The sequence below is a fragment of the Orycteropus afer genome, unplaced genomic scaffold, assembly GCF_000298275.1.
Source record: "Orycteropus afer afer isolate SDZICR_OR568_19922 unplaced genomic scaffold, OryAfe1.0 scaffold00020, whole genome shotgun sequence".
NCBI classification, from domain to species: domain Eukaryota; kingdom Metazoa; phylum Chordata; class Mammalia; order Tubulidentata; family Orycteropodidae; genus Orycteropus; species Orycteropus afer.
The window spans coordinates 223,537-235,672 of NW_006921607.1; the positions used below are offsets into that span (position 1 = coordinate 223,537).

Consider the following 12,136-nt stretch of genomic DNA (forward strand, 5'->3'; position numbering starts at 1 on the left):
GATGGAGGAAAGAGAAAGAAAATTCCAGAAACAGATAGAGCATGTGTAACATTAGAGGCAAGACTGGGGAGTGCTCTGGGGCCAGAGGGCAAGAAGCCAGATTGGCCACTTGGCTAGAGCAATGGACACACAAGGGACATTAACATTAGACAAAAGGAGAGACACCCTTCTTTTAAAAGAAGGAAGAGAAGGCTGCAGTCGCACTCTGATTAGGAGAGGAGTTGGTTGGGCAAGTGCCCAACTTCTTTGGCCCCTGTCTTCTCTGCAATATAGGAGATGAGATCTTCTGCTCTGGGGTAGGAGGAGGGGCCACCACAAGACTCAGAGAGAGGGAAAGAGGTTCAAAGGAACTGGTGCAGGAAAGGGGAGAGAGCTGGCTGAGGATGGGTGGTGGTGGTGGTGTTAAATGCCATGGATTCAGATGTGACTCATAGTGGCCCTGTGTACAACAGAATGAAACACTGCCTGGTCCTGCACCGTCCTCACAATTGTTGCTATGCTTGAGCCCATTGTTGCAGCCACTGTGTCAGTCCGTCGTCTTGGGGATCTTCCTCTTTTTTGCTGACCCAAGGAAGGTTGGGCAGTCCTACTTCCGTAGTGATACTGCCTCGGAAACCCAAGGAGGGGTCACTATGAGTCGGGGCCAACTCGACGACAAACAACAACAACAACTACTCTACCAAGCATGATAACCCTTCTCCAGAGACTGGTCCCTCCTGATAACATGACCAGAGTATGAAAGACGAAGTCTGGCCATTCTCACTTCTAAGGACCATTCTGACTGTACTTCCTCCAAGACAGATTTGTTCTCCTGGCAGTCCATGTTATATTCAATATTCTTCACCAACACCATATTTCAAATGCATCAATTCTCCTGCAGTCTTCTTTATTACCCAACTTTCAGACACATAAGAGACAATTGAAAGTACTGTGGCACATCTTAGTCTTCAAAGTGACATCTTTGCTCTTTAACACTTCAAAGAGATCTTTTGCAGCAGATTTGCCCATAGCAATACATCATTTGAGTTCTTGACTTCTGCTTCCATGGGCGTTGACTATAGTTCCAAGTAAAATGAAATCCTTGACAACTTCAGTCTTTCCTCCATTTATCATTATGTTACTTATTGGTCCAGTTGTGGCCATTTTTTTTTTCTTTATGTTGAGGTGTAATCTATGCGGAAGACTATAATCTTTGATCTTCATCAGTAACTACTTCAAGTCTTCTTCACTTTCAGCAAGTAAGATTGTGTCATCTACATATCACAGGTTGTTAGTGAGTCTCCTATCCTGATACTGTGTTTTTCTTCAGATAGTCCAGCTTCTCCAATTATTTACTCAGCAAACAGATTAACTATGGTGTAAGGATACAACCCTAATACACGCCTTTCCTGACTTAAAACCATTCAGTATCCCCTTGTTCTGTTCAAATGACTACCTCTTGGTCTTTGTACAGGTTCCTCGTGAGGATAATTAAGTGTTCTAGAATCCCCATTCTTCACAATGTTATCCATAATTTGTTACAATCCACATAGCCAAATGCCTTTGCATAGTCAATAAAATACAAGTAAACATCTTTCTGATATTCTTTGTTTTCTCCCAGGATCCATCTGACATCAGCAATGATAGCCCTCATTCCATGTCTCTTCTGAATCTGATTTGAATTTCTGGTGGTTCCCTGTCAATGCTGCTGCAACCATTTTTGAAGTATCTTCAGCAAAATCTTACTTGCATGTGATATTAATGATATTATTAGATAATTTCTGCATTCTGATGGATCACCTTTCTTTGAAATGGGCACAGATATGTATCTCTTCCATTCAGTTGGCCAGGTAGCTGTCTTCCAAATTTCTTCTTGACATAAATGAGTGAGCATGTCCAGTGTCATAACCATTTGTTAAAACATCTCAATGAGTATTACATCAATTTCTGGAGGCTTGTTTTTTGCCAGTTCCTTCAATGCAGCTTGGACTTCTTCCTTCAACACCATTGGTTCTCAGTCATATGCTACCTCCTGAAATACTTGAACATCGACCAATTCTTTTTGTTACCATGACTCTCTATTCCTTCCATCTTCTTTTCATGGTTCCTGCATCATTCAATATTTTGCCCATAGAATCCTTCAATATTTGTAACTCAAGGCTTGAATTTTTTCTTCAGTTCTTTCAGCTTGAGAAGTGCTGCGTGTGTTCTTCCCTTGTGGTTTTCCAACTCCAGGTCTTTGCACATTTCATTATAATAATTTTCTTTGTCCTCTCAAGCTGCCCACTGAAATCTTCTGTTCAGCTATTTTACTTCATCATTTCTTCCATTTGCTTTAGCTTTTCCCCATTCAGGAGCAAGTTTCAGGCTGTTTTCTGACATCCATTTTGGTCTTTTCTTTCTTTTTTGTCTTTTTAATGACACTTTGCTTTCTTCTTGTATGATGTCCTTGATACTATCCCACAACTCATCTGGTCTTTGGTCATTGGTGTTCAATGCACCAAATCTGTTCTTCAGATGGTCTCTAAATTCAGGTGTGATACACTCAAGGTCGTATTTTGGCTCTTACAGACTTGTTTTAATATTCTCCAGCTTCAGCTTAAACTTTCATATGAACTTATGTTCTGACTGATGATATTGAGCTTCTCCCTCATTTCTTTGCACAGATGTAGTCAATTTGATTCCTGTGTATCTCATCTGGCAAGGTCCACATGTATAGTTGCCATTTATGTTATTGAGAAAAACACATTTGCAATGTTAAGTTGTTGGTCTTGTAAAATTCTGTCATGTTGTCTCTAGTGTCATTTCTTTCACCAAGAACATAGTTTCCAACCACCAATGCTTCTTTTTTGTTTCCAACTTTTGCATTACAATCACCAGTAATTATCAATGCATCCTGATTGCATGTTTGGTCACTTTCAGACTGCAGAAACTGGTAAAAACCTTCAATTTCATCATCTTTGGCTTTAGTGGTTAGTGCGTAAACTTGAATAATAGTACTAACTGGTCGGATCTTCCTTGTGGACATAGGGATATTATCCTGTCACTGACAGTGTTGTTTTTTCAGGATAGATATTAAAAAGTTCTTTCTGACAGTGAATGCAATACCACTCCTCTTCAATTTGTCATTCCCAGTGTAGTAGACCATATGATTGTCTGATTCAAAATGGCCAATACCAGTCCATTTCAGCTCAGTAACACCTAGGATATCAATCTTTATGCATTCCAATTCATTTGTGACAACTTACAATTTTCCTAGATTCATAATTCATACATTCCATGTTCCTTTTATTAATGGGTGTTTCCAGCTGGTACTCCTTATTTTGAGTCATGCTACATCAGCACATGGAGGCTCTGGAAGCTTTAATCCTTCCATCACATTAAGATCAACGCTACTTTGAGGAAATAGCTCTTCCCAGTCATATTTGGAGTGCCTTCCAACCTGAGGGGCTCTTCTGGCACCCTATCAGACGTTTCACTATTCATTTCCAGTGGCCGGTTTTTTCAGAAGTGGACCACCCCTTCCTTGTTTTTCGCCTTAGTCTGGAAGCTCTGCTGAAACATCATGGGTCACCCTGCTGGTATTTGAAATACTGGTGGCATAGCCTCCAGCACCACAGCGATACACCAGCCCCCACAGTACAACAAACTGACAGACAAGCGGGTAATGAGATCTCTGGAAACATGGAACAGAGAGCTGGGGTCAGAGACCCCAAATGGCACCAGGGTTAGGATCTAGCCAGATGAGGACAACCTCCATCCAGGAGACCGTGCATGTGAGAAGTTGAGAAGAGAATGGTTGAGGTGTCAGTGAGTAAGGGGTCTCAGCTGGCCTCGAAGAAGGAAGCAAACATAGAAGGAACTTGATAGGAGAAATCCAAGGGCTAGCAAAAGGCTAAAGGCAGGTAAGGAAGAGAGAAGATAGGCTCTGGAAGACAGGAAGTTGCAGTCAGCAGTTGCCGATGAGCTGTAGCAAGGAAAGGAAATACTCAGACGTATATTTTAGAAGATTCCCTCCCAGCAGCTGTATATAGACCAGGCTACATGACATAAGTGCAGAAACAAAGAGACCACCAAGAAGGACATTGCAGATAGACAATCATAGTAGCCTGGACCACAGTGAGGAGAAAGGTGAAGGGTGGATTCCGGAGCCAGTAGTTGATGATGGATGAGAATCAGGGTGAAAGAAAGGCATTAAGAATTTATTGAGCACTTACTATGTTCCAAATGTGGTATAGGGAGTTTAGCATATCAAGATGAGATAGGCAAGAAACCAATATAGGAAAGCCTATGGCGCAGTTCTACGCTGTCCTGTAGGGCTGCTAGCAGCATCGACTCAGTGGTAACAAGTGTTTTTGTTTTGTTTCATTTTTTTCCCCCACTTCTTTTGTGTGTGTGTGTGTGTGTGATTTGGGTGAAGGTTTACAGAGCAAATTCCCTTTCCATACAGCGGTTCACATATACTTTGTCTCATGACATTGACCACAGTTTACCACAGTGCAACAGCTCCCCTCCCACTTCCTCCCCATAGTTACCTCTTCCCTGTGTCCATCCCTCCATGCACTCCTGCCCCCTGAGTTGTCTCCCTGTGCATAAGCAGCCCTTCTTTCTCCCATGATTGTTCTCTCCAAGGAGTGTATCTACTTGAGGTAAATGTTCAACTCATATGCCTGTCTTTTGCTTGGCTGGAAACCACAGGTGTGGGTTCAATTCCAGACCTGAAGGGCAGCTAGCGGCCATAGTCTCAGTGGTTCCACCAGGCTCTATCGGACTAGCAAACCTGGTCCCTCGTTTTGTTTTTTAATAAATCAAGTTGGTTAGTATAAGACTCGTTATTACCATGGGTAACTGGGGCTTATCCTACAATGTTCTTGGGATTTAGAGGTGAATGCAGTGTGCTATGGGGAGACAGTATAACGAACTTTGCTAAGTTGGGAGGGAATACTTGAAGGAATGCTTCCAGGAGGAAATGCCACTGTAGCTGGTACTACCTGGGGGAGAAAGGAGGAAGAACATTCTAGGAAGCAGGGAGATCATATGCAAAATCCCAGAGGCAAGACTGGGGAGGCTGCTGGAGGCAGAAGGCAGAGAGAAGACAATGGGGCCACTTGACTGCAGCACACGGAGACAGAAGGGAGACTGCAAAAAGAAACTGGAGCCCCAAGAAAGGAGAGAGATGCTAGATGCCTGCATGGAGACGGCAGAGGTTGAGGAGGGCATTCCACAAAGTCCTTTGTTTTCAAGAGCAACTGAAAGGATGGCTGTGAATAATGTGGGAAGTAGGAGAGGGAGTCAACTCAAGGCAGACAAAGAGGCTGTGTAGGTATGGCCCTGAGTCCCCAGTCTGCCCGTTGAGACTTTCTAGCTGGGATACAGGAGCTGGCCAAGGTATGTGCCAGACAGTACAGAGTAGCTATAATTCCTAACTCTGTAACAGTTTATCCCCTGAACACACAAGATAGGTGTAACTCAGAGTGGCTGGGGGAGAAGACGGAGTGGCTGAGAAACAGTTTGTCCATTGATGCCCCAACAGTGAGGCAGCAATACAGGCTCAATGCCCATGAGCTAGGTGCCCATCCTCGGGGCTCAGGGCAGCTTCCTTATCCTTACACACATGGCATACAATGAGGAGGAAAGGCCCACCCACATCCCCCTTAAACCCTCCAGAGAACCTCAAAAGAGGCTGTGGGCCAATGAGGAAGACTGAGGTAGGGTGCAGGGAGGTAGGGTGCAGTAGACTGGAGCACACTGGGAAAGATGGGTGTGACTCTCAGATTTGCCTTCTGTCGGTGGAACAGAGGAAAAGCCTCTTGGGAGCTGCCTATAGGGGCTTGAGCACAAGGCACAGAGGTCTGCGTTTTCCATGCAAGATACGTGGGCAGAGAGCAGATGTCACAAAGTTGTGGCAGGTGCTGTGGTGCCCTGCACATCTCCGCTAGACTTCCAGTGCCACCGTGGGCCACCTTCCACCCAAAGCCTGCCTACATCTCTTTGCCCAGGGACTTTTTCTGCCCACTAAAATCCTCGTTGCCCAGCCATGTAGCAGGCAGAAAGTGCAGAAAATCAGCACCCAAGGGAGCAGCCCAACCAATAACTGGTGGGATGGGTGTATAAATATCCCACCTCCCTTGTCCCACTGGTGGGATGATGCTGAGGTATACGTTTGTCACAGTCACTCGTTCCCCAGTGGGTTTAAGCCCCAGTTACCCATGGTAATAACTAGTCATGTAATGACTAACTTGATTTATTTCAAAAGAAAAAAAAACTTATTACCATTGAGTAGATGCCAACTGAGTAACCCTATAGGACAGAGTAGAACTGCCCTCGTAGGGTTTTCTAGGCTGTAAATCTTTACAGAAGCAGACTGCCACATCTTTCTCCCACAGAGCCATTGGTGGGTTCAGATCCAACCTTTCAGTTAGCAGCCAAGTGCTTACTCACTGCACCGCCAGAGCTCATTGACAACATGCTTTTTATGGGCTTCCTTCTCTTCCCTGCCTCTTTTTCCCACTCCATCCTGGTGTTTCATTTACCTCCCAAAGTAACAACTTGCATTTGAATTCTTGTCTCAGGGTCTGCTTCTGGGAGAGCCCAAAGTAAGATTACAAAAAACCTCAACAGGATACAGTGGGAAAATCCTGAGGCTGGAAGGCTGAGTTTGCATACCAGTGCCTTTGTGTGTAAGGAATTCCCAGCCAGCATCCAGACAAGTCGGTTGAACATACATTAGAATATTCATATTTCCAGGGAGACCCAGGCCATACTACATATGCCATGTTGCCCAGCAGTTCCACTTAAAACCACACTAGTAACAATGCCTTTTGGCCGGCTTTGCCTCACCACTTAAAACATAGTCCACTGATTTGTCATCCTGGTCTAAATATAAAAGAATTGTAGCCTGAGTCAGAAGTTATTTCCAGCACTCTGTCTTACTTTGCAGCCATTGAGGGACTCTGCCTTCTTGGAGGCTGAGGTCAATCCTGGTGGCCCTCACATTCCAGGAACAACTGCCCAGCCCTTCTCCTGGGGAAACCATCTCCTGGACACTCCCCAACTAATCCCCCAGCCACCCCAAGCACCCCGGGTTTCAGCTGCTGGTTCTGACCATTCTCCAGGGCTGGGAACTGGATCCCTTCCCAGGACTGAAGTCTCCTCTCCACAAGATTAGGGAAGGAAGAAGGATGAGAAACCAGTACGCATTAAGAGCCTGCTATGAGCTACTGGGCTTTAAAATGTATGAATCCCTTCCAGAGAAACACTGTTGTCTCTGTTTCACAGAAAAGGAAAGGGAGACTTAGATGGTCAAGTAATTTGAGCGACCAAGGCTTGAAAAGCCTGGTCTGTGTGATGCCTGGTGACCCTCCTCTTCTCCCCAGATGTCTCTTACATCCGGAACTCTCCCGGTAGGGTCGGGGTTGGGATACAGTGAGTGATACGCTAGGGCCCCAGGTTGAAGAAGAGTGGGTGGTGTTGTTACAGAAAAGGATCAGGGATTTCTGGTTGGACTCAAAGCGTCTTTGCCGTATGTCTACCGAGAGTAGTCTGAGACCGCAAAAAAATTCTTAAGCAGGTTTTTGTATTTTTACTTGGCAAGTGAAAATGGAGACAGGGTGGGTTAAAGAGCTAGTAAAAGAAATACCTCCCCGAAGGGAGTTTTACAGGTTTCAGGGTAATAAGAAAGTTACACATATTCGTTTTGGGGGCGGTGTAGTCTTATTCATAGAGGCGGGGTTATAGTTTAGCACGGAAGTAGCCTTCGGACCTTCGCTTCTGAAGTGGGTCCGTGTAGCACCAGTACCTTAGTTCCAGTGACTCTTGGTTCCTTGGCATGAGTTTTAATGTTGTGAGTTTAGTTGGAGGGCACAGTTCTTTCTACACATGCTTCTGGGTCTGGCTGAGACTAGTTTGGAATTTATGACTGAAAGATACCTATAAGCAAGAGGATCAGCAGGAAGCAGAGTGGGGTGTTTCTAGGTTGGCTGATTGTTGTGTTGTTGTTATGTGCCGTCTAGTCGGCCCCGACTCATAGCGACCCCTCCTTGGGTTGCCGAGGCAGTATCACTACCGATGTAGATTGCCCAACAACCTTCCTTCCTAGGAGTGGCTGGTGCGTTTGAACAGCCAGCCTTCTGGTTAGCAGTCAAGTGCCTTAGGCACTATGCTACCAGAGGCTGATTGGGGCTTGTTTATTGCTTATGGTGCCCCTACGTCCCATCCCCAGGAATGGTAAGAGGCTTTCTCTCTACCTTAACTAGCTTTAAAGATAAAAAGTTGATTTGGTTTTGTTTTTAAACTAGCTGGCTTCAGTGCCTCTGCCCTTTAGCAGGGGACTCTTTCTTTTGGGACAAAGGGAAGAGAGAGCAGGTCCCATAATTTGTCAAGGCCAGTAGCACCCCTCTGCCCAGGATAGGATGCTCCTGCTCCTGCTTCAGATGAGTGATGTGGCCTCTACTTCCGGGGCCATCCCTTTTGTACTTTGTTGGGTGCCTTTTGGAGACATGACCTCCTTCTGGTCCGTGGTGAGAGTGCCACAGGAGAGGTTTGTGGGCAGGAGGGTCTTTGGCACAGTTCAGATCCCAGAGCCTCCCACGCCACCCACCTGGTACTCTGTCCACCCAGAGCCATCCCAGAGCCTTTCCCAACCGCTCCCACTGGGACAGCCCCACTATCCTGCATTCCAAAGCCCATGGGCACTGTATTGATTGAGAGCTAAATTCTAGATTGAATATCTTGTTGTTGTTGTTGTTATGTGCCTTTGAGTCAGCCCCGACTCATAGCGACCCCTCCTTGGGTTTCCGAGGCAGTTATCACTACGGAAGTAGGATTGCCCAACCTTCCTTCCGGGGAGTGGCTGGTGGGTTTGAACCGCCAGCCTTCTGGTTAGCAGGCAAGTGTCTTAGCCACTATGCTACCAAAGCTCCTACCTGCTAAAAATATTCATGGCTCCTAACAAAACAAAAGCTGAACATCTCAGCATGTAAGAAGGCCCTTCATCACCTGTCCCAAATGAAGTTTTCTGAGTTTATTTTGTAGAGTACTCTCAGGCCTCAGACTTGTTACCTTCTTGCTCACCTTTTCCACCTGGAATGCCCTCTGCCCCTTCCCATCCTGGCTGACTCCTACCCTTCCTTTGAGACCCCAGAAGATTCACTGAGTCTGAGCCCTCACTCCACATGAACATACAGAGCACCACAGTCACTCCTACCTGTTTCCATGATACTTCATTCACTTTGCTTCTGAGGGAGCAAGGATGTGTTTAAAATAAATAAACCCATTGCCATCAGGTTGATTCTGACTGGTAGTGACCCTATAGGACAGAGTATGTCTGCCCCAAAGGGTTTCCAAGGCTGTAATTTTTATGGGAGCAGACTGCCACATCTTTCTTGTGCAGAGCAGCTGGTGGGTTCAAACTGCCAACCTTTCAGTTACAGCCAAGCGCTTAACCATTGTGTCACCAGGATTCCTTACAGCCATGTTTAATGCCTCATATATGTGACCCCAGCACAGTGCCTGGCCCAGGGCAAGCCTTGATCTATATTTAATTCAGGGGTTCTTATCCCTTTTTGTGCTGTGGACTAGTTAGATAGAAGCCTGTGATGCCATCTCAGAGGCATGCTTACAAATGCATAAAATAAAATACAAAGAATTGAATATGAAACTGTGATCTTATTGAAAACATCATTTTTAAAAATTTTATCATAAAAAATATATGTAACAAAAAGTTTGCCATTTTAACCATTCTTAAGTGTACAATTCAGCGACATTAATTACATGCATCATCACCACCATCCATTCCAGACAAACATTTTGTATCATCCGAAATAGAAATCCCCGTTGGGTTTCCAAAGCTATAAATCTTTACAGGAATACATTGCCTCATCTTCCTCCCGTAGAGTTGCTGGTGGGTTTGAACCACCGACCTGGTTAGCAGCCAGATGCCTTGCCCACTATGCCACCAGAAGTCTTAGTGGGTTCTAATGACTGACAGTTCCAAATAGTGAAGTGCAGACACAATATTTCAGAATATCTGCAACAACTGGGATGGGGAAATATCTGACGAACTGCTAACAACAGGCCAAACCATATGAAACTGCCAATATTGCACCAATTTTAATCTACAAAAATGGCCATTTCATGTATTGCCTAATTCTGTTGCCTACACTCATTGAAGGAAATGCTCGATTTCACCCTGAGGTGAGTAAAAATGATCATTTTTTTCCATCCAAGTTTATAAACTCCATGAATTATATCAATGGAACTCCATTGAGAGTTCCTGGTTGATGTCTCAGCCCAGGCCCCTACAGGGCGGAGAGGGGCGCCCCCTTGCGCCCAGGGCCTGCCTGGGCCTTCCACCTCCCGGAGAACCTAACTGGCGTGTCTCTCTGAACCCCCAGGCTCCCTGTTCCCGCACCTGAAGCCATCGGAGGGCGTCTTCAAGGTTATCTTCTGGCTAGGCTACTTCAACAGCTGCGTGAATCCCCTCATCTACCCCTGTTCCAGCCGCGAGTTCAAACGCGCCTTCCTCCGCCTCCTACGCTGCCAATGCCGTCGTCGCCGGCGGCGGCGCCCCCTCTGGCGCGTCTACGACCACCACTGGCGAGCATCGACCGGCGGCCCGCGCTCCGACTGGGACCCTGGCCCAGGCGACGCGCCCCCCGGGGCCCCGCTGGCCCTCACTGCGCCCCCGGCCCCCTGCTCCCCAGGCACGTCTGAGGCGCAGCCTCCAACCGCGGTTGGGCGTAAGTCTCCTTGCTCCTTCCGTGAGTGGAGGTTGTTCGGACCGTTTCGGAGACCTACCACCCAATTGCGTGCCAAGGTCTCCAGCCTGTCGCACAAGATCCGCGGCGGGGGCGCGCAGCGCGCAGAGGCCGCGTGCACCTTGCGCGCGGAGGTGGAGGCTGTGTGCCTTAGTGTCCCCCACGATGTGTCTGAAGGCGCCACCTGCCAGGCCTATGGCTTGGCTGACTACAGCAACCTCCGGGAGACTGATATTTAAGGACGTCTGAACAAGACGGGAGAGTGTGCTGTGGACCGGGTAAAGAAGCATGACACAGTTCCAGGGACCCGGAAACTGGATAGGGTAGCAGCTCTTTGCCATCCCTGAGAACTGAGGAGGGCGGGGCTTGGGCTGGGACTCTTATGGTGGAGAGTCATGCCCCCCACCCGACCCCACCCACACTCCTGAACATAGCCTCACTTGTAGAGGGACGGGACCTGGAGGGGCTGTGGGCCCCATGGGACCATTTACTCTAATCCCCTGTTTGAGAAGCACTGCCCCATCCACTATGCCCTGGACCTTGAGTAAACGGTCCCAAGTATGGCCCAGGCAGGCCTACCTCTCCGAGAGGAAGGGGCACAGAGGCCCTTTCTGCTGGCTGTCTCCAGTGCCTCCCCTAGGGAGAGGGAACAGGTGGGGCCAGCCTCCTCACTGGATACATTCAGTCCCTCTTACTGCCAGCTGGAGGAACCCAGTGGACCTGCCCCAACCACCCGTAAGCTTTGGTGGTAGATTAGATGGCCATCATACAAGCCTGCCGTGTTTAATCCTGGGCCCTCTCCCTTTAACCCAGGTCCCTCCATGCACACCCCATCACCTGGCCCGGCCCTCATTACTTCGACTCAAGGGCCTTACTGTTTACACTCTGTACATAGCTCATTGTGCCTGTGCCCATCACTTCTTGCTGGGATCTGGAACACCAAGTCAGGAGAGCTTTATTTGTCCTTTTGAGACATATTTATTGGTAAGAGTACTTCTATTTTGTCCAAACTGTGCAAACTGTTCCTCTTTAGCCTATAACCCATAAAAAAAAACTACTTCCCCCACCCCCCTAAAGTCCTTCAAGTACTAAAGGCTAGCAGTGGGATAGTTTGGGTCTATGTTAGCCTTTTTCATTTAAACTTAATGACTGTTGCCCTTTGGAACTTTTAGCATCACCGAAGGACTTGGAGATTTTGTTGGCTTTTAAAATTCACATGACTAGTCTTGGGACCGAGATAGTAATCACATGCACAAACGTCCACTATGTCAATCTCCCCAGATGCATCTGTGATGCTCTGAGAGCCTCAGTGAGGAAGGTGGCCATCAGTTAAAGGTGAAACCTACATGAGGAGATACACAGCCCAAGTAGACAGACATGGCGAGTGACACAACCCCAGC

The 12,136-nt window shown here is 47.0% G+C and overlaps 1 protein-coding gene across 1 annotated transcript in view; it reads left to right on the top strand.

Annotated features, from left to right (window-relative positions):
- Positions 1 to 10,975, top strand: part of ADRA1D (adrenoceptor alpha 1D) — a 32,761-nt gene extending 21,786 nt beyond the window's left edge. Inside the window, exon 3 of the mRNA XM_007934674.1 lies at positions 10,374 to 10,975. Coding sequence (XP_007932865.1) covers positions 10,374 to 10,975 — 602 coding nt within the window. The remainder of the gene's footprint in view (positions 1 to 10,373) is intronic.
- Positions 10,976 to 12,136: the final 1,161 nt, after the last annotated feature.